Source organism: Myotis brandtii, unplaced genomic scaffold, assembly GCF_000412655.1.
Source record: "Myotis brandtii unplaced genomic scaffold, ASM41265v1 scaffold670, whole genome shotgun sequence".
NCBI classification, from domain to species: domain Eukaryota; kingdom Metazoa; phylum Chordata; class Mammalia; order Chiroptera; family Vespertilionidae; genus Myotis; species Myotis brandtii.
Window position 1 is genome coordinate 2,726,093 of NW_005370611.1, and position 25,493 is coordinate 2,751,585.

The following is a 25,493-nucleotide window of genomic DNA, read 5'->3' on the forward strand; positions in this document are numbered from 1 at the left end:
TGCCCGGGGTGGGCTGGGGGCCCCCCCCCCCCCCCCCCCAGTGCACAAATTTTGTTGCACCAGACTCTAGTATAATATTATTAACCAATGTCACCCCAATGAATTCAATAAAAAGTTTAAATTTTTTTTAACATTTTGCAATTACAAGATTTTGCATATCTGGCAATGTAGGGAAATAATCACTCTTAAAAAAATAAGATGATCAAAATTATTTTTAAATTACATAAATATACTGTTTTTCATTAAATCTGAAGTGCTGTCCATTCTTACCTGCATGCTGAAGATATTTTACAATAAACAAATAAAATTTAAAAGCACATACCATAAGATTACCAAATTTTGGTAAATGTGTGTAAATGAGTATGTGTGTGTATATGTGGTCTCGGGCAAATGGCTTAAGGTTCTCTGATCTGCAAAATGAGGACAAAAGTGCTGTGAAGACTGCATGAAGTAACCCACATGTGAAAGTTAGCATTCTCCAACACACTGGAAACACTTAACACATGCTAGCTGTTATTAATGGTCAGGAAAAAATATACACAAGGTACATGAATAACACCAATGATTAAACCTGGGTGTTTGTTTGTTGTTGTTCTCCTTGTTCTTTCTTCTTCTATTCCCTGTCCCCCTCCAAAAAAAAGTTTTAAGGGCTACTGAGAATGAAATCATGTCATTCAACAAACACTTCCAACTCCATCTCTCTAGAAGCCAAGCACTATGCCAGGTGCTAGGGATACAAAGATGAACACAATCACCATTAACACACATGAATACATACGTACAGGAGGGTGAGAACATCTCCTGGGCCGGCCCTGACAATAGTAGAATCTTTGGAAATAAGGCTTTTGCTGTGAGATGATGGTGAGGAAGTCAGGAATATATACTATTGGTCATTACCTAAGCTTATAAGTAAAAAAACTAAACCATATTCAGCAAAAGGCACAGATTCTCCCAGTATAGTCCTTTTAAATGGTGCTACTCAAAGTGTGGTCCATGGCCCAAACGGTTACCATTTAGCCACCAGAAAAATGCAGAAGTTTCTAAGCATTTAGAAACTTTCGCATCAACTTGATTTGATACTGCCACATCGAAACATGTGATCAGTAGATTTGTCTCACTGAATAGAGAACAAAAGTAAGGATTTGTAACAGATTGAAAAAACAAATAAAACAACAAGAAGCCAGAAAAAAAGGACTGGTTCTTCGAGAAGAGTCTGAACAGCACTGTCTAAACTCCTTGGGCAAGAATCTTTGGCTAGCGCCAAATTTGAGTTTGGAATGAAAATCAATGGCATTGGCTGGTTTCTAACTTAGCAGAGAAGCTCCAAATTCCCATCTCTCTTCAAGTGTCTCTACAAACAACACATCGAAGAACGCTTACGAGGTTGTGATTCCTGATGGTGTCTCAAGGACCACTGGGGAAAAGGGCCTCTGGATCTCCCTAACTGGGTGCGGTGGCGGGGAGATGGCACATCAAAAAGATCTAGAAAACACCCCTCCTCAGTTAACTCCACTCTGAGGCAGGAAACGGACGGGGCAGCCAGTGACTGTGGGAGAACGGGATGGTGTGAACCGGCAGTGCTGAGGTAAGTCGGCCGTCCAAACACAACGGCCTCCCTTATGTAAGAAACCACAGCAGAGCTCGGGCTGCCAGGGTGAAATAATGTGCCTCTGTGTGCGAGGCCCTGCGCGAGCGCAAAGCCCGGGACGCACTTAGAGTTTATCTAAGCCATGTACACAGGGTCTGTTAATGAGCATTCAGTCCCCAAAGTGGGCTCAGTGCTGATAAAAACCAGATGCGGGGCCCGCTGATCAAAGTGGCCTCACTCCCCGTTGCCCGCTGCCTGGACCACTATCTCACCATGTCTCCCGAGCCTTCCTGGCACCCCTCCATTAGTGGACATTTGCAAGCTGAAAACGAAGAGACCCTTCCAGTTGGCTTCTCTCATGCTAATTAAATTTAAAAGTACAGAAAGCAGGAGTGTTTAGAGACAGGGAGAAAAGGCTAATGCAGTGTTCTATTTGGACTTATGCAGTCCAGCTTTCAGTAGACTTCAGTCCTTAAAACACACAGACATGGCACTGGCCAGGTGGCTCCGTAGGTTGGAGCATCATCCCGTGCACCAAAAGGTTTTGGGTTCCATTCCCAGTCAGGGCACATACTAGCTAGGTTGCGGTTCTATCTCTGGTTGGGGTGCACAACTGATCAATATTTCTCTCTCACATCGATGCTCTCTCTCTCTCTCTCTCTCTCTCAAATCAATAAAAACATATCCTCGGGTGAGAATTAAAAAAAAAACATACAGACATGTGTTATCTCTTTATAATCAGTCTTTTATATATATACTAGAGGCCAGGTGCATGGATTCGTGCACCAGTGGGGTCCCTCGGCATAGCCTGTGGGGATCGGGCCAAAACCAGCATCCAACATCCCCTCAGGGATGTAGCAGTAGTTGAAGTGGCTGGTCCGAAACCAGCATCCAATATCCCCTCAGGGATGTAGCAGTAGTTGAAGTGGCTGGTGGCCAGGGAGGAGCCCAGCCCAGGCTGGGCGCTGCACCACTCCCACTCATCCAGGCCCTGCTGCGCCTGCCACCACTGGTAGGCTCGCTGCTGCTCTGCTGCGGTCTCTGCACACCCATGACCAAGAAGCGGCCTCAGGCTGGCGCCCAGTCAGTCCTGATGCTGGTCCCGATCCCGGTTCAGATGGGGTAGGGGCGCACAGGGGGAATGTCGTCGGAGAGGCTCCAGCTGCTGCAGCTGCGCCCGCCAGCCATGAGCCAGGGGTGCCCAGTCAGCTGAGTGGCGCTCCCATTGTGGGAGCACACTGACCACCAGGGGGCAGCTCCTGCATTGAGTGTCTGCCCCCTGGTGGTCAGTGTGTGTCATAGCGACCGGTCGAACGGTCACTTAGGCTTTTAGATAGATAGATAGATAGATAGATAGATAGATAGATTTTTTTTTTTATTATTGATTTCAGAGAGGAAGGAGAGGGAAAGAGAGAAACATCAATGATGAGATAGAATCAATGATTGGCTGCCTCCTGCATGCCCCTCACTGGGGATCAAGCTCGCAACCTAGGCATGTAGCCTTGACCAGAATCGAACCTAGGACACTTCAGTCCGCAGGCCAATGTTCTATACACTGAGCCAAACCAGCTAGGGCTATAATCAGTCTTATCTGCTGCAAGTTTCAGAAAGGCAATGTAGCAATTGGTAAAATAAGCCCTAGGGATCTCTTGCTCAATCACTCAGTAAGGGAGACTGAAGTTGAGAAGATAAAGTTGGAACGAGACAAAGTCTGGGTACCTGGAAAAGGCGCTCTAGCGTGACTCAGGAATACCTTAGTAGAGAGGAGACACTCCCCAGGACCTCTCAGTGTACAAGGACCCCTAGTGACAGGGAAGAACATCCTGACCCTGTGAGAGACGCACAGGTAAACCCAAAGCCAGTCAACCCAGTGAATGATGGATGCCTTGAGCTCTTGTTCTTGGGAAAAAAATGCAATACTCCTGTCCTAGTTGCTATTTATTTGAGGTATCGAAGAAGCAGAAAACATTTAAATTTATTCATTACAAATATGTCCTGGGGACCCACTTTGTGCCAGGCTCCCGGACATCATGGCGTTTACAGCCCAGCAGGGCAGAGGGACGTGAAACAAGCAATTACACGTGTGAGCAGAGTTACAGTACTCAGGGCGGTTTGACCTTGTCTAGCAGGGGTCGAGGGAGAACTTCCAGAGGAAGGGCTAGTTCTGAAGATGGTGCTGAGGCCTGAAAACGGAAAGGAATTAATGGACAAAGTAGTGAAGAAGGTTTTGGAAACAGCAACCAGCATGGCAGAGGGTCCCAAATGCAGAGAAAGAGCGGAACATTTGTCAAACTGACGTAAGTTATGGCTGAAGCTTGGAGAGCAAAGCAGAGGGTCTTCCAGGGGAGGCTTCAGGGCTGGGTGGGGGCCTACGTGCAGGGCTTTTTAGGCCTTATGAAGGATTTGAGAATGTATCCCTCAACACTGCAATTTTCAACCCTTTCCATCTCATGGCACACATAAACTAATTACTAAAATTCTGCGGCACACCCAAAAAATATTTTTGCCAATCTGACAGAACAGAAAATAAGTATAATTTTGATTCATTCACACCAGATAGCTATTGTTGTGTTGGCTGTTGTCATTTTTTAATGACAATCTAAGAGAAAAGAGGTCAGTGTCCCTGACTAAATAGTCAGGTATTGCATGTTTTAAAAATTCTTCCCTGGCCAGGTAGCTCAGTTGGTTGGAGTGTCGTTCAGATACACCAACATTGGGAGTTAGATCCCTGGTCAGGGCACATGCAAGAATCAACCAATGAATGTATACATAGTAGTAAGCAGAACAGCAAATTGATGTTTTTCTCTCTCTCCCTTCCTGTCTCTCTAAAACCAGTAAAATTAATAGATTAATTAAAAAATAAAACTATGAAAATAGTTTTGAATATCGCCACTTTAGGACAATAAGAAGCCAATGAAGCATTCTAGGTGGTGAAACGTCAGGCTCAGAGTTGTATTTAAAAAGGTTAAAACTGGTCCTCTGACTCCTGAAGCCATGATACCAGGAATAAAGGAACAGCCCATCTCGTCTGGATCTCCTAAACTTGTAAACAGGGCGATATTCCAAGGTGGGGCCGGCAGGTCTCCGAATCGCAAGGGTCTCTGGCTTGTACGAAGCAGAGAACAGAAAGCCTGCCATGCTCACTGCCGAGCACGCAGCAGCGCTGGTGGCAGCCTCCAGTGAGGCAGCTCAGGCTCCAGGCTCCCCCATGTCTCAGGGATGGGCACCTTAGGATGGAAAACTGGGTCCCAACACCCTTCTGTGGACCGGCACACGTGTTAAAGTAGGCAACAGCCTCCCCAGACCCACACACAGGCCTCGTCATGTTCTAAACACTCTAAGATGCCGTCCAAAGTCGACCTCAGAGAAGTGCAGCAGCCTCTGGCAGGGTAAGGGAGGAGAATCGCTTCCCTGGGCCACTCCATCCGCCAAACTTAGAATAAAGAGCGTTTTCAGAGCCTGGAGTTTTCCAGCTGCCTGGAAACAGGAAGAGCCCAATCCCAGAGAACAGTAACCCTCACACACGCCCTACATAAAGACACGTTGAGCCATTAGCCCTAATTGCCTGTGACTGACACAGGAGTGAAGCCGGCCTTCCAGGCATTTGCTCAGCGGAAAGAAAACAAACAGCTCACAGGGGACACAGGCGGCGCCATTTTCTCTCCTTTCTGCCAAAATGATTCTGCTCTGTTCCCCCCAAATTATACACAGATTTGAAATTATAAACCAAATGAATGTCTTTGGAGTAGTCCTTACCACATACAAAAGAGAAAAGAAATCTCAGTAGGGAGGAATTGGACACAGCAATTGGTTATTAATCTTTTCATGAAATCAAAAGCTTCACCAAAAAACTTTTCAGAGCCACTTCTCAATACCCCCAATTCACTCCAGGCTTGAGGTATTAAGAACTATTTGCAATACTTTTCATTTGCTCAGCACACTTTATGATGAAATATGAGTTAGGCAGTGCGCCAAATGGTAAGGATACAATATGTACGTGGTAAAAAATCGCATATGCTGCAGATTTAGGATTGTCGTTTTAACAACTGGGTTTTCTAAAGTAGCTTAAGAACAACACACCATATTATGCACCAAGCAAGGGACCCTCCCTTTCCCTTTTCCTTGTGAGTTACAGGGCTCAGAGGACCCACCAGCAGCAGCAGCAGCAGCAGCAGCAGCAGCCAGACCACGGTGACTGTGGCGACATGGACATGGGTGTCCACAGAGCCAAACTGATAACCAGGATGGACAGGGGGACCACAGACAGACTGGCCCTGCTATGACTGGTAGCCCTAAGATAAGGCTTCGTTTCCCAGTTCAAAACTATTCATGGTTCTTTCGCAACCACTTCAAAAATATCATTCACCAGGTGCAATGCCCACCAGTGGGTGAGTGCTTCCCTTACGCCATCTTATTTGAGCCTCTTAACTTCCTAGGGAGATGCGCATGATTATTATCTCCACCTCACCACGACAGTAAGCCACTCATACAAGGTCAAATAGGGTCAAGTGGGGATTCAAACCCAGATCTATTTGATTTTGAGTCTCTGCTTTTATCTCCACTCACTATGTAACTAAACTTGAACTTCCTTTTGGCTTACTGGGGCCACCTTCTTAGCATTCAAGGTGTTTACCATCAGATTTAATTCTGAACTAAAGGATAGCAAGGAAACTAGTAGCCCATGTTACTATCGGCACCAGTTACGGGAATGACATCCAGTAATATTCAGAGCCTAACGTCCTCCACAGGCCGTTAAGATAGAAGTTAAGAGGAACGCTGTTTTCTAGGCAGGATGCAGGCGAACACCGCTCAGTGATTTTGGAAGGCAAAATAAACTTCTTGTTCTATAAAAGCCACATTCTTGGGATCAAGCTGTTCACTTCCAGTCACAGTATAAGGTAGCATTGATTCTGCCCCAGTTGATTTAGATTCTCTTTAAGATTTACGTAGAATAAGCATTTCTCCCACACCTCCCTCGGTCCTCAGCACAGCAGCCTCCCAGAGACTCCTAGCCACGAGGTACTAAATAACCTTGTTGTTTCTGCCCTGGTGAAGGGGCCTCAGTCTTTGGAGGGTTGGAAAGGGCTGCTGTGGGACAGAAGGCTACTCACCCAGCAGGCAGAGCATCGGGGGCCGGGACAGCCGGGAGGACCTGCTGTGTGCCCGACGTGCTGGGCTCCTCTCCTTCAGCTGGCGTGGCTGGAGCAGGGAGAGACCCTGCAGTGGGGTTTGGGGTAACACTCGCTGCAGCAGGTGGGGATGTCACACCAACAACAGAAGGTTCTTCAGTGGCTGGAGCAGGGAGAGACCCTGCAGTGGGGTTCGGGGTAACACTCGCTGCAGGTGGGGATGTCACACCAACAACAGAAGGTTCTTCGGGATCAGTGGCTGCAGCAGGTTCATCATTCACTAAAAATACAGAAATCATATTTTAGAGATCATCTAAGACATGTTCCCATTGATGAGGTTTTTCCCTTAATTAACACAATGTGACCATGCATGTATCCAGTGACATCAAAAATTTTTACAGATCATAACTTAGGAAATTAAGGCAAGTCAGTAATGGCCTGCCAGAAGAAAAGTGGGAGATGGGTCTGAAATAAATAGGCTATTAAATACTACCTGTTATAGAAGTTTATTAAAATTTTCTAACATACCATGGTTACACTTACTGAAATAAAAGAATAGCAGGAAAAATAAAGATAACGGGGAAGTGTACTGGTGCTAAATGGAGTAAGGCCGAGTTTATAGGGTCATATACCTTTGTTTAAACTTGTCATTTGTCTGCCTTCCTTCAAAAAGCTCCAGACACACTAAGAGGTGGAAAACTTATAATAACGTACTTGTTCTTTTAAAGAGTCACACTCTAAGTAGGGAGCAAGGATTACTATTCTAGATAAAAAGGATGGGGCTCCTAAGATATAGGACTTGTCTCCAAGGTAACGAGAGACAAGGAGACAGAGTGACACAAGCTGCTCCCGAGTCTGCTGATTTCTCCTTATTTCTCCACGTCTTCCTTTCTCTGATGGTCACCCATGCTCACAGGACCCCAGGGCACTCTCACTCAAACAGGATCAAAAAGGTTTTGAAGAATCATAACTCTTTGAACATGAGTAAGCCATACGCAGAGAATTTTCTACATGTGAGATTGCACCTGTGTGCATTTATACTAGAATTTTGTAGGAAAATGCCTTAGTTGTTTGTTGTTTAGCCTCCTTTTCCTAATTCAGAAATTCTTTTTGCAGTTTCTTTAACAAATGGCTACCCAGCCTCTTCTCAAACATTTCTCCTGACAGGCGGCTCACTGCAGTCTTTCTGTGGCTGAACATGTCCCTGCCGGAAAGTTTTTTCTCAGTTAAGCTGAAGTTCATTAGCTGGTGTCAGTCCCCAAACCCAGGCAACACGAAATACGTACCTGACATTGCTTCTCAATCACCTTCTCTTTTCCAGTAGAAAGGCTACTATCCCTTTAATGTTTCTAGTATACCCTCTTCTTACCACCTGGCTTCCCTCTTGTGGAGACCCTTTTCTACTGCCTCTCCTAAGTGATGATGTCGGGAACCGAACATAATAAATCAGATACCATCAGACCAGTGGAGTCAGATTTCCAATATAAATGATATTAGGTAACATTTACAGGGAAAGTGCAAAAGCATTTTGAATTCTCTCAGTTAAGCCTCACCCACAATCCCATGAGTCGGGTACAATTAACATCCTCTCACGTTACAGTTGAGGAAACTGAGGCCCGAAGAGATTAAATAACCTGCCAAGGTCACAGGGCACCCCCCCTGTCTGCTTCCAGAGGCTGAACCACTCACTCATTACACACCACTTGCCCTCTCTGGACATCCTCTAATGCCACGCAAGGTTGTAATAACGCTGAAGCAACCACATGACCCTATTGGCTGACATGAGACTGGAGGTCAGCGGAAACAAAAATTTGTTCGCATGATGTGATGCCAAGCTAGACCTTGACAAATGGATAAGAGCCTAGGAACCAACTACGATTAATCTATTTGCTTTCTCCCTAGGAAATGATATATGGTCTGGCACACAGACTGAATTAGTTGTCTAATAAATAACTACATCTTGTGCAACTGATGTTTCCCCAACATAAATGCAAGAATTTATGTTTCTGTTCCATCTCAGCTAAGTTAGTAAAACACAACAGATGGCAATTCTCTTTATGCAAATCTATACATTTTACTCATTTCCAATCAAAAAACCATCATGATATTTCTAAGAACTAAATAAATTCGTTCTAAAAATTATAAGGACAACTAAATACAGAAGAATATCAATGAAAATTCTAAAGACTAAGTTTTATGTGTATATGTAATGGGGTGAGGAGTCGTTCTCTAAAGTATTAACACATATTATAAAGCTACAACACTTAAAACAATGTAGCACTGATATATGAATAGGCAGATGTCAATTAAATAAATAAGAGAGTTCAGACACAATTAAATACACATTGGAATTTAGTATATGTCAACCACGGCATTTTAAATTGCTACAGAAAAGACAGGCTATTCAATAAACAGTGCTGTGACAACTGGGTATACTGAACAAAAACGAAGTTTCAGTCCTATCTACTTCTTACATCAAAATAAATTCCAGATGGATCAGAGATTTTGACACACAAAAAATGAAACTACAGAGGAACTAAAAAAAACAACAGAGGAGAATATTTTTATAATCTCACAGTGAAAAGGATTTTTAAAATATTACACAAAAGATAGAATTCACAAAAGACTGATGATTAAAATGTTTTAAAAATCTAAATGGGGGGAAAAAACACCATAAGCAAAATTAAAAGCAAAAGAAAAATAACAACTAGGAAATATTATCAATTCAAATTATACACCAATGGCTAATTTCTTTGATATGAAAAGAACCTCTACAAATCAGAGACACTTCACAGTTAAGGAAATACAAATTACCCTTAAATATCTGAAAAGATGCTGAATCTCAATTATGAGACAAGAAATGTAATTTAAGACTATAATGAAATACCATTTTTTAACCTCAGATTGACAAGAGTAAAAATATTTAACCACACACTTATCAGAGTATTTAAAAAAAATGCATTTTTGCCCTAGCTAGTTTGGCTCAGTGGATAGAGCATCGGCCTGCGGACTGAAGGGTCCCAAGTTCGATTCTGGTCAAGGGCACATGCCTGGGTTGCATGCTCGATTCCCAGTAGGGGGCATGCAGGGGGCAACCGATCAGTGATTCTCTCTCATCATTGATGTTTATGACTCTCTCTCCCTCTCTGAAATCAATAAAAATACATTTTTAAAAAATGCACTTCACATACTGCTGGTAGGAGTAGAAATTGCTAGAACCTCTATGGAGCACAGTTGAGCAATACAAAAAAATGTAAATACAATCATTAAAAGGTGGGGGGAAATGAGGGTAGGTATGATGAAGAGAGGTGGCAGATAAAATTAAAATTGTCATGAATAATTAATAGCTGAAGCTGGGTGATGAGTTCATTCGAGCACTCTTTGCTTCTATGCATGTTCAATGTTTGTGTACAGGAGACCCATGATGTCTGGTTGTCTCTCTGTTGCAATGTCAGCAGCCACTGATGATAATTGCCTAACTCCATTAATATAGACTGCAAAACACTAATATACTAATTCTACCATCCCTATAGAGAGAAAGTTTGTCTGATCAACTATTTGGCTTTCTTGAGGTTCAGATTGTAAAGAAAAGGCAGGAAAAAAATGCTTGAGTCTTTCCTTTTATTTAGCCAGTTTTCAGAATAATGAACTGATTTCCTCACATCCTCCAAAAATGAACAATGACATTTTGACTGGAAACATTGAGGGGAGCACTCTGTAGAGTATATGATTGTCTAGCCCAGTGATGGCGAACCTTTTGAGCTCGGCGTGTCAGCATTTTGAAAAACCCTAACTTAACTCTGGTGCCATGTCACATATAGAAATTTTTTGATATTTGCAACCATAGTAAAACAAAGACTTATATTTTTGATATTTATTTTATATATTTAAATGCCATTTAACAAAGAAAAATCAACCAAAAAAATGAGTTCGCGTGTCACCTCTGACACGCGTGTCATAGGCTCGCCATCACTGGTCTAAACTATATGACATTAAACTGATGGAAGCTGTTAGCAGAGCCCAGCAAGGACCCACGATTCAGAGTCAGAATGATGGACTTGACAATAAGCTAAGTGAGTGGGAGACACTGCCATTCACAGGATGTTCAGTGGTGAAAGGAACAAGAAATCAAGCCCACAGCATCTACTAAATGCAAAAAGATTTACACATGCGCCTTTTAGATAGCAGGCACACGGAACTTCCAATGGCGTGAGGTTCTCAGCAATCTTCCAAATGTAAACAAAAAAAAATGTGTGTTAGCTTATGTTTTTTGTACAGGTCAGGCTCTTCAAACTATTTTTCATGTATTAATTTGTTGCTATTTCACAGCTAGGTTATCAATTGAGAAATACTCTTTTCATATTTTACAGGTGAAAATCCATGACACAGAGAGTTTAAGTAACATTTCCAATGTCAAATGACCGTTAGTAAACTAAGTTGCTGGGATTAAATTCCAAGCAATTTAGCATCAGCGTCCATCCTCTCACAGTGGAAGTTCATCCTTATGGTCCACAATTCAATAAGTTGCACTTTGCAATATTGAAACCCCCTTTGTCAGTCAGGAAGCTAAGACTGGCTTACATGTACAAAGTCCTTCACCCTACATGATGCTTTTACATTTGATTTCCCAACAACCAGTGGGGAAGGGAGAACAGGAAGAACCACACAGCTTACATGAGTTGTCCAAGGCAAAATAGCTTGTTTCCCTCTAGTGTGTGTCTCTCTCTCTCTCTCTCTCTCTCTCTCTCTCTCTCTCCTCCCCACCACTTCAACCCAAACTGATCCCCTTTGCAGGACCCACTGCACCTGTGGTCTCAGCTAAGCCACATAGCCCCTGTGACGCCTGCTGTGTTGGTTGGCCCGTGGCTAATGGTGTCTTTTCTGCTTCTAGTCCTGAAACAGATTATCAGGTAGACGCCTACTTTTCTGCTTCTTTACATTGCCCATAGTTCTTATCAAAATGGCATTCAATGGATATTTGCTCAATAAATACTCGTTCAATAAACCTAATAATCTAGCAAATGATATCTGAAATAAAACCATCTCACATTTGTATAACATTACTATTTATAAAGGAGGTTCTTTTTAAAGTTTTTAATTTTCGAATAATTTTTAGATTTAGAGAAAAGCTACAAAGATAGTATGCCCTTCACCCAGTTTCCCCTAATTACTACCTTATTTAACCACAGCACATTTGTCAAAGCTAAAAAATTAACATCAGTACATTACTATTAACTAAACTCCAGACTTTATTGGGATTTTGTCAGCCTCTCCACTAATGTCCTTTTACTATTCCAAGATCCAGTCCAGGATCCTGTGTTGCTTTTAGCAAGTTCACTTTCATCACCTCATTTATCCTCCTAATAGCCTCATGAAGATGTTGTTATTCCCATTTTACTGAAGACAAAACTGAGGCTCACAGAGGTACCATTCAGAGTGGTGCCATGCAGTCAGCAAGTAGCTGAACCAGAACTCAAACCCAGAACACCATGAAGTAAAAACAATGGAAGGGGGTGGGGAAAGAGAAATGAAATGACTTAGATGACTTTCCTGTATAGGAAGAAAAGCTGGGTACCAAGATGAGAGGGTAAATGGGGTAAGTAGGTAAAATAGCAGTTGAAAGGCCTCTGGTTTGTGCAATGATGGGTATTTCACAAGGTTCCCTCTGTGGTGTTGGTTAAATATTCTAACTTCATGAATCAAATATTCATTCAGGGCTAAGACTCTATTATACTAGTCACAGTCAAAAAGAGATCAGGAATTGGAAGTTCTTTTTCTTAATCCTAGACACGCTGCCAACTCACTGTGTGTTCCAAAATCTTTAGGTGCGTGTGATGTAGCACAGTCTTTTCAGGCCCCCAACTTGGGCAAGAGGAAGGCGCTTGCCAACAATGAAAGCTTTTTAAATTGAAGATCAGCTTGTAACATATACTCCACAATAAAGCAGTCAATATTTCTCACCCGTGAATATAAGAAATGCACCTCCAATATAACTGATCACTCAGCTCTTCACAAGAGCAACCAAAACTAGCCTCAACCAAAACAATTCAATGGAAAAAAAAGAAGAAAAACTTAAGAATGAACAGCACCATTCCATGTTACCTAATGGGAACGTTTAATCCTTCCTGGCCAATATATAGATTCATGCCATTTCCATTTCTATTCCACCACACTTCTAAGAATTCAAAGTCTGAATTTGTTTTGAAAATGTATTACTGTCAAAGAATATCATGGAGAAAAAATAACAAGGCAAAACTAGCCCTTCCAGACATTAGAAAAACATACTATAACACGTCAATAATCAAAATCACATGACACTGGCTCCAAACTGGAAATAAAGTAAATGGAATGTGTAAAGAGTCCAGAAATGAATTCTCACTGCATATAAGAATGTGGTAAGTGATAAACACTAAGAAAAACCACAATGAGAAAAGAAAACCATTTAATTAATGTTTATAGGAAAATAGGACCCTGATATAGAGAAAAATTAATTTAACCCAGTCCTCACTATACTTATATATGTATAGATACAGATACACCACTATAAATTCCAGTGGAGCTACAAAGATAGTATGCCCTTCACCCAGTTTCCCCTAATTACTACCTTATTTAACCACAGCACATATGTCAAAGCTAAAAAATTAACATCAGTACATTACTATTAACTAAACTCCGGACTTTATTTGGATTTTGTCAGCCTTTCCACTAATGTCCTTTTACTATTCCAAGATCCAGTCTAGGATCCTGTGTTGCTTTTAGCAAGCTCACTTTCATCACCTCATTTATCCTCCTAATAGCTTCATGAAGAAGATGTTGTTATTCCCATTTTACTGAAGACAAAACTGAGGCTCACAGAGGTACCATTCAGAGTGATGCCATGCAGTCAGCAAGTAGCTGAACCAGAACTCAAACCCAGAACACCATGAAGTAAAAACAATGGAAGGGGGTGGGGAAAGAGAAATGAAATGACTTAGATGACTTTCCTGTATAGGAAGAAAAGCTGGGTACCAAGATGAGAGGGTAAATGGGGTAAGTAGGTAAAATAGCAGTTGAAAGGCCTCTGGTTTGTGCAATGATGGGTATTTCACAAGGTTCCCTCTGTGGTGTTGGTTAAATATTCTAACTTCATGAATCAAATATTCATTCAGGGCTAAGACTCTATTATGCTAGTCACAGTTAGTCAAAAAGAGATCAGGAATTGGAAGTTCTTTTTCTTAATCCTAGACACGCTGCCAACTCACTGTGTGTTCCAAAATCTTTAGGTGCGTGTGATGTAGCACAGTCTTTTCAGGCCCCCAACTTGGGCAAGAGGAAGGCGCTTGCCAACAATGAAAGCTTTTTAAATTGAAGATCAGCTTGTAACATATACTCCACAATAAAGCAGTCAATATTTCTCACCCGTGAATATAAGAAATGCACCTCCAATATAACTGATCACTCAGCTCTTCACAAGAGCAACCAAAACTAGCCTCAACCAAAACAATTCAATGGAAAAAAAAGAAGAAAAACTTAAGAATGAACAGCACCATTCCATGTTACCTAATGGGAACGTTTAATCCTTCCTGGCCAATATATAGATTCATGCCATTTCCATTTCTATTCCACCACGCTTCTAAGAATTCAAAGTCTGAATTTGTTTTGAAAATGTATTACTGTCAAAGAATATCATGGAGAAAAAATAACAAGGCAAAACTAGCCCTTCCAGACATTAGAAAAACATACTATAACACGTCAATAATCAAAATCACATGACACTGGCTCCAAACTGGAAATAAAGTAAATGGAATGTGTAAAGAGTCCAGAAATGAATTCTCACTGCATATAAGAATGTGGTAAGTGATAAACACTAAGAAAAACCACAATGAGAAAAGAAAACCATTTAATTAATGTTTATAGGAAAATAGGACCCTGATATAGAGAAAAATTAATTTAACCCAGTCCTCACTATACTTATATATGTATAGATACAGATACACCACTATAAATTCCAGTGGGATAGTTCTTTTTTAACATAACATCATGAAAAAAAGTAAAACAGAATAAAGTATGTATTCCCTCTATAGACAAGAGAGAATCTTTTAACTTCTGAGGCAAAAAGTAAAATTGAAAATATTAAAAACACTCATACATAATGATTTTTTAAATTTTTAACTTTTTCTACAAAAGCCACAAAAAAATGAGATAAAAGACAAAGCAATGATACAGGGGAAACTTATCACCATAAACATAACAAAAAACTTGTACCTACATACTTTACACCCATTAAGATGGCTATTATCAAAAAATGGGGGGGAAACAAGTATTGGTGAGGTGAAACACTGGAACCCTCATTCATCGCTGGTGGGATGTAAAACGGTACAGCTGCTCTGGAAAACAGTTTGAGGGCTCCTCAAAAAGTTAAACAAGGAATTACCATATGGCCCATCAACTCTGTTCATAGGTGTGCAGCCAAAAGAACTGAAAGCCTGGACTCAAGCAGGTTCTGTACACCCATGTCACAGCAGCACTGCTCACAACAGCCAAGAGGTGGACACCATCCAAATGTCCATCAACAGGTGAATGGATAAATAAAGTGGAACAATTCTGATACATGCTACAACATGGGTGAATCATGAAAACATTATGCTAAGTGAAATACACAAAAGGACATAGACAAAAGGACAATTCATTCCATTTATAATATGGGGCACCTAAAATAAGCAAATTCATAGAGACATAAAGTGGAATAGAGGTTGGCTGGGGCTGCGGGTGGGAGGAGAGGAGAATGTTAGTGTTTAAAGGGTACAGAGTTTCAGTTTGGAATGATGGAAAAGTTCTGGAAATAAATAGTGATGTAGTTGCACAACACTGTGAATGTACTTTGTGCCACTGAATTGTACACTCAAAAATGGTTTAAATGGTAAATTTTATGTTACACATATTTTATCACAATGTGTAAAAAGAAACTTGAACCAAGGATATATAAATAAACATCCAAATCTCCAAAGGATAATCAAACACTATGAAAAAGTCACACAAATAGAAAAGAAACAGTCAAGCAACTAATAACAAGAAATGCAAGAAGGTTAAACAATGAGGGAGCACTTAATACTTCTTAGCAAATAGATAAAACAGTGTTTAGTACAAGGTTGTAGGAAAAAGTAAACCTCACATACCACTTGAGGAAAATTTTACACTGCCCTGTGATATATGATTGCTTCAAACCTTTCAGAAGTCAATCTGATAATATACATTAATCTCATTTTAAAAATTCATATCCTGCCCTGACTGGTTTGGCTCAGTGGATAGAGCGTCAGCCTGCAGACTGAAGGGTCCCAGGTTCGATTCCAGTCAAGGGCATGTACCTTGGTTGTGGGCACATCCCCAGTAGGGGGTGTGCAGGAGGCAGCTGATCGATGTTTCTCTCTCATCCATGTTTCTAACTCTCTATCCCTCTCCCTTCCTCTCTGTAAAAATTCAATAAAAAATATATTTAAAAAATAAATAAATAAAAATTCATATCCTTTGACTCAAGAACTTCATTCAAGAAGAAACAAAGCTGTGTGCAAAGATGTCTACATCAGGATTTGGTTTTACAATAGGGAAATACACTAGGATTGAGGAATGGTTAAAGGAACTATGGTGTATTAACTGTGAAATAGCATGAGGTCACTAAAAAGGGGTAAATGAAGAGACCACAAATACATAGAAGCATGTATAAAAAAATAACAAAGTGAAATCTATCCATACTGCATAATTATAACCATATGAAATTATTTATGAAGATAAAAACTAATGTTGATTGACAGCTTACTGTATTCCCAGGCACCATACCAGACACTCTACATATTTTATGAAATTTGTTTCTGTAACAACCTTATGAGATATATGAATCTTGTCCTAATTTTATTAATGAGAAAACTAAGGCCCTGAAAGTCCCTGGGCTCCATGCACATACCACACATGAGGGATCAGAATCTGAGCGCAGCCCGCGTGACCCCCACACCTATGTGCAAGGAAATCACACCGAAGAGAGGAGTGAGAGATGTCATTTTTTTGAATAAAGTTTTCAATAAAAGAAGAAAAAATAAATCACTTCACAGGAGTCTCAATGAAGTGCTATACCATTAGTCTATTTCTCAATTCCACCACTTTTAAAACTTAGGAATATTATATTTATACAGACAGGCTGCCACTCACTTTCATTTTATAAAAAAATGGTTACTTTACAGTTGTGACAACACAAAAATACCACCTGGAACTCAGCTCCATTTTTGCCCCAAATGTCTTTTTCATGCATAACTGCAGGGCACAGCCAAAAGGGCTTGCTAAATAAACCTCGAATGTCTGTGGAAACATTTCCTGGCGGCACGGCTCCCGACCACCACCACTTTGGAACTGCTCCTCTCAGTTCTAAGAGCAACGTGTTGATGGATGGAGCATTCATATCCTCAAAAACCCTTCTGCTCTTGTGCTGCCAAAGAGGGGGGCTTCTGCCTGCTCCCCAGAGGGAAGGTGAGGTCTTTCTGTACCCCTTGGACAGACATGAAAGAGCCTACAAAGTCAAGGCTGGCTGGGAGGCAAAGGTGAGCTGTCATCACAGCAGAAAGGAGAGAGGAGAGGAGACAGAAGCCAAGACCTTCGTCTTTGAACAGGCAGAAATCCCTTAAATGCGGCAACTGTCCTCCGCAGATGGGTTCTGGGAACAGTTTGGGAATTCAGATGCACCGCCATGAAACTTTTCCAAGGGGTTACGGATCTTTGGCTTTCTGGGGACATGGCTGGCACCTGCCTCGTCTGCTGAAACATAATATTCCTGGAGATAAGGGCAATATGCAAAGGTACATAAAAATAAATGTCAGGGAAATACAGATCTGTTTAAACATCAAGAGTGACTCAAAGACCATCACCACATAAAGCCAATTCACCAAGAGTTTTCATAGGAAAAGCAGAGGTGGCTAAGGGAAACCAGTATCCCCCGAAGAACAAAGTGGTTGGAGTCACGGCCAAGGCCTCCAGGAAACAACTGGTTCCAAGGAGCCGGTTTCCCTGGCCCACTCCCACCAGCACCTCATTTTTCTAGGGGAAGCATGCATTCTGGCGCTCACAGAGATGCACACGGTTTTCTGCAACACGGCCCACGGCCACCACCTCGCCATCCCCTTCACACAGGTGGCAACATCCACACTGTGACTGAATGGTTCCAGTACCCAGACATGGGGTTGGCACGGGAGCGCCAGGCAGGCTGAGCCAGCGCCTCCAGCTCATCCTTGTCCTCAGGGCACAGGGTGAGCTAGTTAACTCAATTCCTTCAGGCAGGTCCCCAACTCCAGAGAGAAAGTCAGGCCCCCACACATGCAGTGAGCTGTGCAGGACACAGGCCACTCCACCCACAGTCCATGGCAGGCAACCGTATCACTCAGCACCCTGAGCCATCAGAGGGGCACTGCAGCCCTCAAACGGTGCTGCCAGAGAACTGAGTCACGAAAAAGTAACCCAAGCCGATTTCTCCTACTCAAGTCTGTCACACAAAGGGCCATGACAACACTCGTGTGGAGAAGCTATGCTGCTCCGGACCTCCTGTCCTTCATGTCATCACAAGCACCTACAAAATTATTGCAGGTGTCACTTACCAATTTAAACACCTATAGTTTATGGAAGCAACAGCCACATGTCCCTTCCCAGCTGCCCCAAGTTAAGACAAATTACCAAGTGACCAGCAGTCACTAAAAATCTGACAATTTTCAAGACGCTTAGAAAAATGAAGGGTTGTGTTTTGTTTGCCTTTTTCCATTTCAATCCAACACTGACCTGATGAGACAGAAGGAAAGCATGACAAAAAGTGAATTGTTTTGAAATAGGCCCTTCCCTTCCCACTTACAAGGAAGCAGAGCGAGCCAAGTGCAGAGACGGTCTATGTGGATGTGGAAGGGCTGTCTATTCTCAAGTGGCACAAAGTCTCACTGAAACAGCCACAGAATCCCCCCCGCCCCGCAGTAGCAGTGTGGCTTTGCCCCTGGTCAGCCTCCCAACCGTCAACAGTGCTGCCATTTTCTCTAACTCAGCTCCTAGCAACAATACTCAGTTTCCTGTCTCCCTAAGTCTGATCATTTCCTTAAATGAAAGACAGAAAAAAAAGTGTCATGTAGAAGTAAGATATCCTCTCCCAATGAAATCCAATGTTGATAAGAAATGAATACAAAAATCAATATTTTTTATTTCTGTGCAAAGAAATATTTTAGAAGAGTCCTATGGAGACTAACCTTACCTATACAGAGTATGCCAGAGATAAAGGAAGACAGGTCAATGGAAAGACTGATGGATTCGAATTCATCTTAGTATTGGAGTCTTCTCTCATCCCCCCCACATTTTGACACAGACAGAACCCCGACTCCACGTGAGAACAGGTTAGAGGCCACTGATTCAGTCTGGGCTGGCATTCTGGGCTGTCACTCACCTGTGCCATTGGCCAAGCCACTGTGGCTTGGGTTCTTGACGGGCTGGCGGTGCCGGTTGTTAGTACCAGGACTTCGCTCGTCGGTTGCTGTGGTTGTTCTGGCTGAACCACTTGAATGTCTGTGCGTCCTGGGGGTTCAAAGTATAAAGCAGACAGATGTAAGTTACTGTGGGAAAAAAGAAGGTATCCCACCTAAGTCACCGTATTCCCTCTCTCGCTATTTATTGGAAGTAAGACCTTCAATAGCCCCTGTAGTCTTTGACTCAACAGATGCTGGCTTCAAACAGAGAGACCCAGGTAAGCTTCCTTCTTGGTAAAAGCCCAGAGGCAACTTTGGGTAAACTTTTCCACTTGAAGTAAACAAATCCAGAGTGAATTGCTCCCACATCTGAAATAACTGGCAAAATTTCCTGTGACCATCACATTATTTTCATTGGGCTCGAATGTAAGAAATAAACAAGAATCACTAGACCACTGGACAGGGTACGGATGACACATTTTTCCTGTTAGGCAGAGCCCAAAATGTATCCAAATCCATTTTCTCTTTAGTTAAAAAGATGCTTCCTTTCGGAACAGAAGTCAAGGGACATTAAACAGCTTAGCCAATGCATATGTTGACGTGTTTTATCTAGAAAAGATGACTCCACAGTCCATCCAAGTAAAAGATACAATGCAGAAAGGGATCTGCATCGCAAGGAAAATGGGGGGATCTAACAACAGAGAACCTGTCTGACATCTTCAGAGAACACAAGGCAGCAGGCAGTATGTGTTCTCACATGCCTGTTGTAACTTGACTTCATTCACTCGGTGAAAATGGCTAAGTCTCCTTGCCCGTCAATTTGGCAGTTTTATCAAAGGAGATTATTCTATTACTTAGTCATTATATAATACTTTACAACAGTGAGATGATTTAAATAGTATCCAGTGAGGAAAAGACCACCCTCTCCAGGCAGAGGAACCAAAGTCCAGAGAACAATCTAGTCCACGTGACATGGGGTAGAGAGAACACTATCAACAATAAAAGTACTAACGATGACTATGGAAGTATATACTATGCATTGAGCTGCAACCTTATATTCCAGGTACCTATGGTATGCTGCACACTTTACAAACATTATCTCATTTAACATGGCAACCCGAGAAGTAGCTTACTATTATAATGCCCATTTTGCAGATAAGAAAACAGACACAGAAAAGTCCAGTAGAAAGTTAGCAACTGAGAAAACACTCATATTCAGGTCCTTGAAGGTTGCCGCCTGGGGTGGGAGGTCTGGACTTTAGCTGAATCCCTGCCTGGTGGTTCTTTCACTAGTCACTTAGCCAATGGTGAGATGAAGAGCTCTAACAGAAAGCTCCTCACACAGGGAGGTGCGGTACCCATCAAACACCTCTGCTGGTCAGACTCCAGCCCTGTTGGGTGAAACAAGCCTGCAGCACAACTAACTAGAACAACGGTTCTCAACCTGTGGGTCGCGACCCCTTTGGGGGTCGAACAACCCTTTCACAGGGGTCGCCTAAGACCATCGGAAAACACATATATAATTACATATTGTTTTTGTGATTAATCACTATGCTTTAATTATGTTCAATTTGTAACAATGAAATTGGGGGTCACCACAACATGAGGAACTGTATTAAAGGGTCGCGGCATTAGGAAGGTTGAGAACCACTGAACTAGAAGGTTCCTAGAATTGTCTCAACTGACTAACTTCTGTAGCACAAGAAATGAATTTTTCCAATAAGATGGGCATAAGCCAATATGTTAACTGATTATCTTTGGTTGTTGAAAATATGGATGCCTTTAGCTTTTCCTTTTGTGTTTTTCTAAAATTTTCTAGCTTTCTTCATTGAGCTTGTTGTATACTTTTGAACAAGGAAGAAAACACAATTTTTAAAAAAGAAAAAAAAGGTTTTTCTTGGGCCCACACAACCAAGGAAAACACCAAGAAGCCTAGCCAACCCTGGAGTCCTTCTTACCTAAAGACTGCGTGGCAGTTAGAAATGGGTAGAGAGGGCACAACTGAGCTATGGAAATAAAGATTTAATTTGGACTCTCTTTTTCCATCTTATTTTTCCCTGAGCTAATTTCATAAATCAAAAGCTGTCAACCACACCTCAGTCAAGAAAAATATTTCAAAGTCCCCACTTCATGGGAAGAAATGTTAGTATTGAGCATTTTACCACAACTCCTCATCGAAAGCAGAATGGGTGCAGACAAGTTCCAAAGGGAAATTCAGGCTTTAGCCACTGGTGAATGTGTGTATATGTGTTGAGGGCAGAGAGCTTGAGAGAGATAAAGTTGGTTAATGGAAGGTTTATTTCAGCCAAGAATCCCCTTAAAAGGACAAAAAAGCCTCTCTAGTTGGTCCTCCCAGCCCACAGCGGAGGGCTGTGTCCCTCAAGGAGCAGCATGCCATGTGGGCAGCATGGAAAAATGCAACATCAGTCCCATCACACACACACACAGGCTCTGACAAGCCCATGATTACGTCCAGTTGCCAGGCCCCTTGTCCCTCGGTAGAGCAGCTCGGCATGACAACAGAGTGGGTTCCATTACTCTCCTGGCTCCTCCCTCCCTTCCAAGAAGGGGCATGTGGTCAGAGTCGAGAGAGAATACTTTCAGAAATGTTTAACCACTAATGATAGCAGCTTACCCTGAATGACAGGCTGGAGCAGAGCCGGGATTAGCCCATAAACCAGGGGCAGCTGGGACCACTTTGCATGAGAGCTGCCGCCTCCCTGCCTGTGGCCCACCGCCACCCTTTCTCCCCTCACCAAACAGACAGACACACACACACACACACACACACACACACACACACACACTCTCTTCTTTTGCCCTAAATCTGGAGCTTCCACTTTTTCCTCTTGAACTACCTTTAAAATGAGACTCGCAGAAGGAAGAGTAGGCCTCAATGTTTGAAGAAAATCTTCTCTTCAGCAGTTTCCTCTCTTGGAGGACTCGCTCAGCCCTTAAACGTTGGGATTGGGTCATGATTAAAAGCTGGCCCAAATGCTGAAACCGCACACCATAAGCCAAAATAGTATCAGGACAAAAGCGGGGCGATGGGGTGGGGATGAGCTGGGCTCCACCACAGACAGCCTGGCTTCAGCTCTGCCAGTGACTTCAACCTTGGCCTGATCTCCACCATTTGGGGGTTGGGGGGTAGGGAGGAAGTTATGCCACCCTAGGGCAGTCAGGAGAAGGTGGAACAGCGAAACCCCACAAATGGTTTCAAGTCACCTAGTTACAGACATTCAGCTCTCTTTGCAGCATGCCCTTCTCAATGCTGGTGTATCTTCCCTTAAGTTCCTCCCCCAGAAACTGAGGCCTCCCTAAGGAACGCCAATCAAGGCCAAGGCCCTAGGAGTCTCTCTCCAAGCTCCTGAAAGTGGATCTGATGCAGGTAAGGTCCCCAGGACCGGGCTCTGGGCTGCCCCTTGACATGCAAGTTTTGACATTCACAGTGTTGGCCTCAGTCCTCAGCTGACCCTGACAGCAACAGCCTTGGATACCTGGGACATCTTGAATTCCATTCTATCATCATTTTCTGAGCACTAGGCCCTAATCTAGGTTTAGCAACAAAACAGAAACAGTCCCTGACCTCAAGGAGCTTACGTCTTAGTGGAAATGCAGCGATTTATAATTTTGCTCAGACACAAATTTGCATCACACCCTGCTATGCTGGGGTGTGGGAGGGGGCCACCTGCTAGCCAGTGAACCTGGATGACAACCTGGGATTGTCATCCCAGTGCAGCTTTGTTGACCATTGTCACATATGCAATACTTTATGAGGAATAATTCAACAAACAAATTTTCTTTGTTTATTTCTTTAAAAGGAAGCCAGCCCTACCACTGGTAATGTAAGTGAAAATGAAGAGCCCAAAAAAGTGATGGCTTACAAGCCAGACACAAAATTTTTGGCTAAGTTAAAAAGTGAAATTCAAAATTTGGTGGTGACTCTAGAAACACTTAATAAATATAAGGATTCTTCAAAGACTGGGGATGCATCTCTCCTAAATGTCAAGAATTCATGGCTGGCCCTAGCTGGTTTGGCTCAGTGGATGGAGCGTCAGCCTATAGACTGAAGTGTCTCAGGTTCAATTCCGGTCAAGGGCACATCCCCAATAGGGAGTGTGCAGGAGGCAGCCGATCAATGATTCTCATCATTGATGTTTCTATCTCTCTCTCCCTCTCCCTTCCTCTCCGAAATCAATAAAAAATAAAAAAATAAAAAAATCCACCCATTGGGTAAAAAAAAAAAAAAAAGAATTCATGGTTGACCAGACACCCGGTGACAAGCACATTTTCCTATCTTGGGAAATGAGGCCCAGGATAGAAAAGGGAGTTTCTTTGACCTCAATTCAGCCATGTTCGTCTTCGAGCTCAGCAAAAGAGAAGTTTCAGGGTATAACAAGTAATAGTGGGTTTTCCTCCACTTAAAAAAAAAAAAAAAGATGCATATGTTAAAATTGCCTAATAAACTTAAAGCTCTTCTCACATTCCAAAGCAGGGGTACTTGCCTGGATGCTGGATGACTAGACCCAAGAGGGAGGCTCCCATCCCACCCATTGGGTAAAAAAAAAAGAATTCATGGTTGACCAAACACCCGGTGACTAGCACATTTTTCTATCTTGGGAAATGAGGCCCAGGATAGAAAAGGGAGTTTCTTTGACCTCAATTCAGCCATGTTCGTCTTCGAGCTCAGCAAAAGAGAAGTTTCAGGGTATAGCAAGTAATAGTGGGTTTTCCTCCACTTAAAAAAATATATATATGCATACGTTAAAATTGCCTAATAAACGTAAAGCTCTTCTCACATTCCAAAGCAGGGGTACTTGTTTAGATGCTGGATGACTAGACCCAAGAGGGAGGCTCCCATCCTCCACCCAGGCCTCGTAACTGGGCATTGTCTTTTAATAGCAGCATGGAAACAAAACTGAGTGAGGCTGGGCCAGTTTCCAGCAAGACAGAACCAGTAAAAAACAGGCACTTAAAATAGAAGCATGGTGAAGAAATGGGAAGCGGTGATGGGAAAAGAAACGGTTTCCACCATTCAGAGAGGCATCAATAAGCAAACCTACTCTCATGTACACCCTCCTCAATTCTGCCTCCTCATTCAAACGTGGATTAGAAGGAAAAAAAATAGGGAGGGGGGGATAAAAAGGAGAGATGAAAAGGGAAAGGCGCAATTTTGAGTTAAAATGGGACCATTCTAGTTATTCCAAGGGTAATTTACGGCTCCATTCCACACCCTACCTCTAGCTGCCAGCCTCAGAAATGACAGGAAAGGTAAAAATAAAACTGCTGCCAAGTCCGTTCTCCATTACAGAAAGACAAATGATTGACTTCTGCCCAACCTGGAGTACAGAGCAATTTTCTCAAAGGTGGCAGCTTTATGGGACTAAAATTTTCATCTTAAGAAAGAATATACAATAAAATTGCACTCACCTAACATGATCTCACTCATTAGATCCAGAGACACAGAAGCATCAAACAGACTGTCAAACCTCAGAGGGAAGGAAGGTAGGGGAGGGTGGGAAGGGAGGAGAAGAGATCAACCAAAGGACTTGTATGCATGCATATAAGCAAAACCAATGGATATAGACAGTAGCGGGATGAGGGCATGTGCTGGGGGGTGGGAGTGGCTGGGAGAGGTCAATGTGGGGGAAAGGAGACATATGTAATACTTTAAACAATAAAGAATTTAGATTTAAAAAAATTTTTAAATTGCACTCATCTAATCTAATTCCAGGCTGCATGCTGGGCTTAACTGTAAAGAATGCTCAAATTTTGTTTTGGAATCTAGAATTAAAGTTACTTTTACTATTCACATTCATTATGGTATTATATACTAGTAAGCATCTAGTCTATGAAAAATTAAACTTGAGCACAAAATAAAGATAAATTAAAAGTCACATTAATAAACAGAAGGATAGCTCTAGTGAAAATGATAAAATGCCACATACTTGCTTATGTTAAGTTTATATGGCAGAGTTGACTTCAAGAAAGGAGATCATCCAGGCAAGACTAATCTAATTGCGTGATCTCTTAAAAGCAGAGTGCCTTCTCCAACAGATGTCAGATGTGTAGGGCAGAAGAGAAAATCAGACAAATTTGAAGTGTGAGGGAGATTTGACACACACTTGCTGGCTTGAAGATTGGGGGTACACATGAAATAAAATGTGGGTGGCCTTAAGGAGCTGATAGAGGCCCTGAATGACAGCCAGTCGGACATGGGACCTCAGTCCCACAACCACAAGAAACTGAATTCAGCCAATGACCTAAATGAGCTTTGAAGCAAATTCTTCCTTAGAGTTTCCAGATAGGCATGCAGCCCTG

At 42.4% G+C, this 25,493-nt stretch overlaps 1 protein-coding gene across 1 annotated transcript in view; it reads right to left on the minus strand.

Moving 5' to 3' along the window:
• The window catches only part of WWP2 (WW domain containing E3 ubiquitin protein ligase 2), a 104,743-nt gene that overhangs the window by 35,545 nt on the left and 43,705 nt on the right, over window positions 1-25,493 (minus strand). Inside the window, exons 7-9 of the mRNA XM_005881192.2 lie at window positions 19,154-19,281; window positions 6,923-6,997; window positions 6,700-6,832 (exon numbers count right to left, since the gene is read on the minus strand). Of these exons, the coding sequence (XP_005881254.2) occupies window positions 6,700-6,832; window positions 6,923-6,997; window positions 19,154-19,281 (336 nt within the window). The remainder of the gene's footprint in view (window positions 1-6,699; window positions 6,833-6,922; window positions 6,998-19,153; window positions 19,282-25,493) is intronic.